This window comes from Tupaia chinensis, unplaced genomic scaffold (genome assembly GCF_000334495.1).
Source record: "Tupaia chinensis unplaced genomic scaffold, TupChi_1.0 Scaffold000386_1, whole genome shotgun sequence".
Classification (NCBI taxonomy): Eukaryota; Metazoa; Chordata; class Mammalia; order Scandentia; family Tupaiidae; genus Tupaia; species Tupaia belangeri.
Genome location: NW_006159888.1, coordinates 2,825,962 through 2,827,212, shown reverse-complemented (window position 1 = coordinate 2,827,212; position 1,251 = coordinate 2,825,962). Strand labels below are relative to the sequence as shown.

Sequence of the window (1,251 nt, the reverse complement as noted above, 5' to 3'; positions counted from 1 at the left end):
TGGCTGTGCGCCGCGCCGCCAGCCACTGCTCAAGCGTGTCCATGCCATCGCCGACTTGCGGGACGTCGCCTGCCAGATCTTCCTCGATATCCTTCCCCAGCCTGCCCACTGCCCTCTGGCTCCACAGGCACAGGCTCCTGCAGCCTCTCCCAGCCCCACCGCTGCCCTAGGAAGGGGCCCAGCCTCATGGAGCACAGGGCACAGCTGACACTGCTCACTGCAGCACCGGTCAGGGGTCAGAGTGGGATCGGGCATCACTGTTGAGCTGGGATCAGGGATCAGTGAGGGGCAGAGGTCAGGGACCAGTGAGGGGCAGAGGTCAGGGATCAGTGAGGGGCAGAGGTCAGGGATCAGTGTGGGGCAGAGGTCAGGGACCATAGCAGGGGCAAGAGTCAATGCTGATCTGGGCTCAGGGATCAGTGAGGGTCAGGTCCAGGAGCAGTGTGGGGCCAGAGCCAGGGATCAGCAAGGGGTGAGGTTAGGGGCCAGTATGGAGTAAGGTCAGGGGTCACTGTGGGGCAGGGGTCAGCGTCCAGGCACACTACGCCATTCTCCTTGACGGCCGCACCCATCCTCCGGTACATGGGCGACTACCCATCTCGGCAGGCCTGGCCCTCCCTGGAGCTCACGGACCAGATCTTCTCATTGGCCTTGCAGGAGTCGGCCCTGCAGGACGAAGTCTACTGCCAGATTCTGAAGCAGCTGACGCACAACTCCAACAGGTCTGCTAGGATGGTGAGGTGGAGGGTGTGGGCCGCACAGCCCTTGTCCCAGCGGCTGAGGCTGAACCTACTGTCTGGGCAGAAGTGGCGGCAGGTGGGAAGGGCTGAAGCCTGCCTGCTCTGCAGATGTCCTGAGAGGCCCTGCCCACTCCCACCTTCCGTGTGTGACCCAGGCAGACCTCGGTTTCCTGTTCCACAAAGCAGATGCAATGGCACCCGTCCCATTCTCGAGGGTGAGGGTGTGCAGGCCTGTGGCATCATGCCACCTGACAGCAGGCCAGCGTGATGCCGCCTGGCTGTGCCTGTGTGTCCTTCCCCGACCAGAACCTCAAATCCCAGGCCTAGGCAGGCCTCAGGTCCCTGCTCCCTGGGCTGCCTGCCTGCTGATGGCGCCTCTCTCCAGGTACAGCGAGGAACGTGGCTGGCAGCTGCTGTGGCTCTGCACAGGCCTCTTCCCACCCAGCAAGACGCTGCTGCCCCACGCTCAGAAGTTCATTGACACCCGGAGAAAGAAGCTGATGACCCCTGA

General features: G+C 63.3%; 1 protein-coding gene across 1 annotated transcript in view; it reads left to right on the top strand.

Annotated features, from left to right (window-relative positions):
* Positions 1 to 1,251, top strand: part of MYO7B (myosin VIIB) — a 79,179-nt gene that overhangs the window by 73,197 nt on the left and 4,731 nt on the right. The window contains exons 39-41 of the mRNA XM_006153691.3: positions 1 to 86; positions 569 to 722; positions 1,126 to 1,251. The exon at positions 1 to 86 is cut by the window's left edge and continues 5 nt beyond it. Of these exons, the coding sequence (XP_006153753.1) occupies positions 1 to 86; positions 569 to 722; positions 1,126 to 1,251 (366 nt within the window). The remainder of the gene's footprint in view (positions 87 to 568; positions 723 to 1,125) is intronic.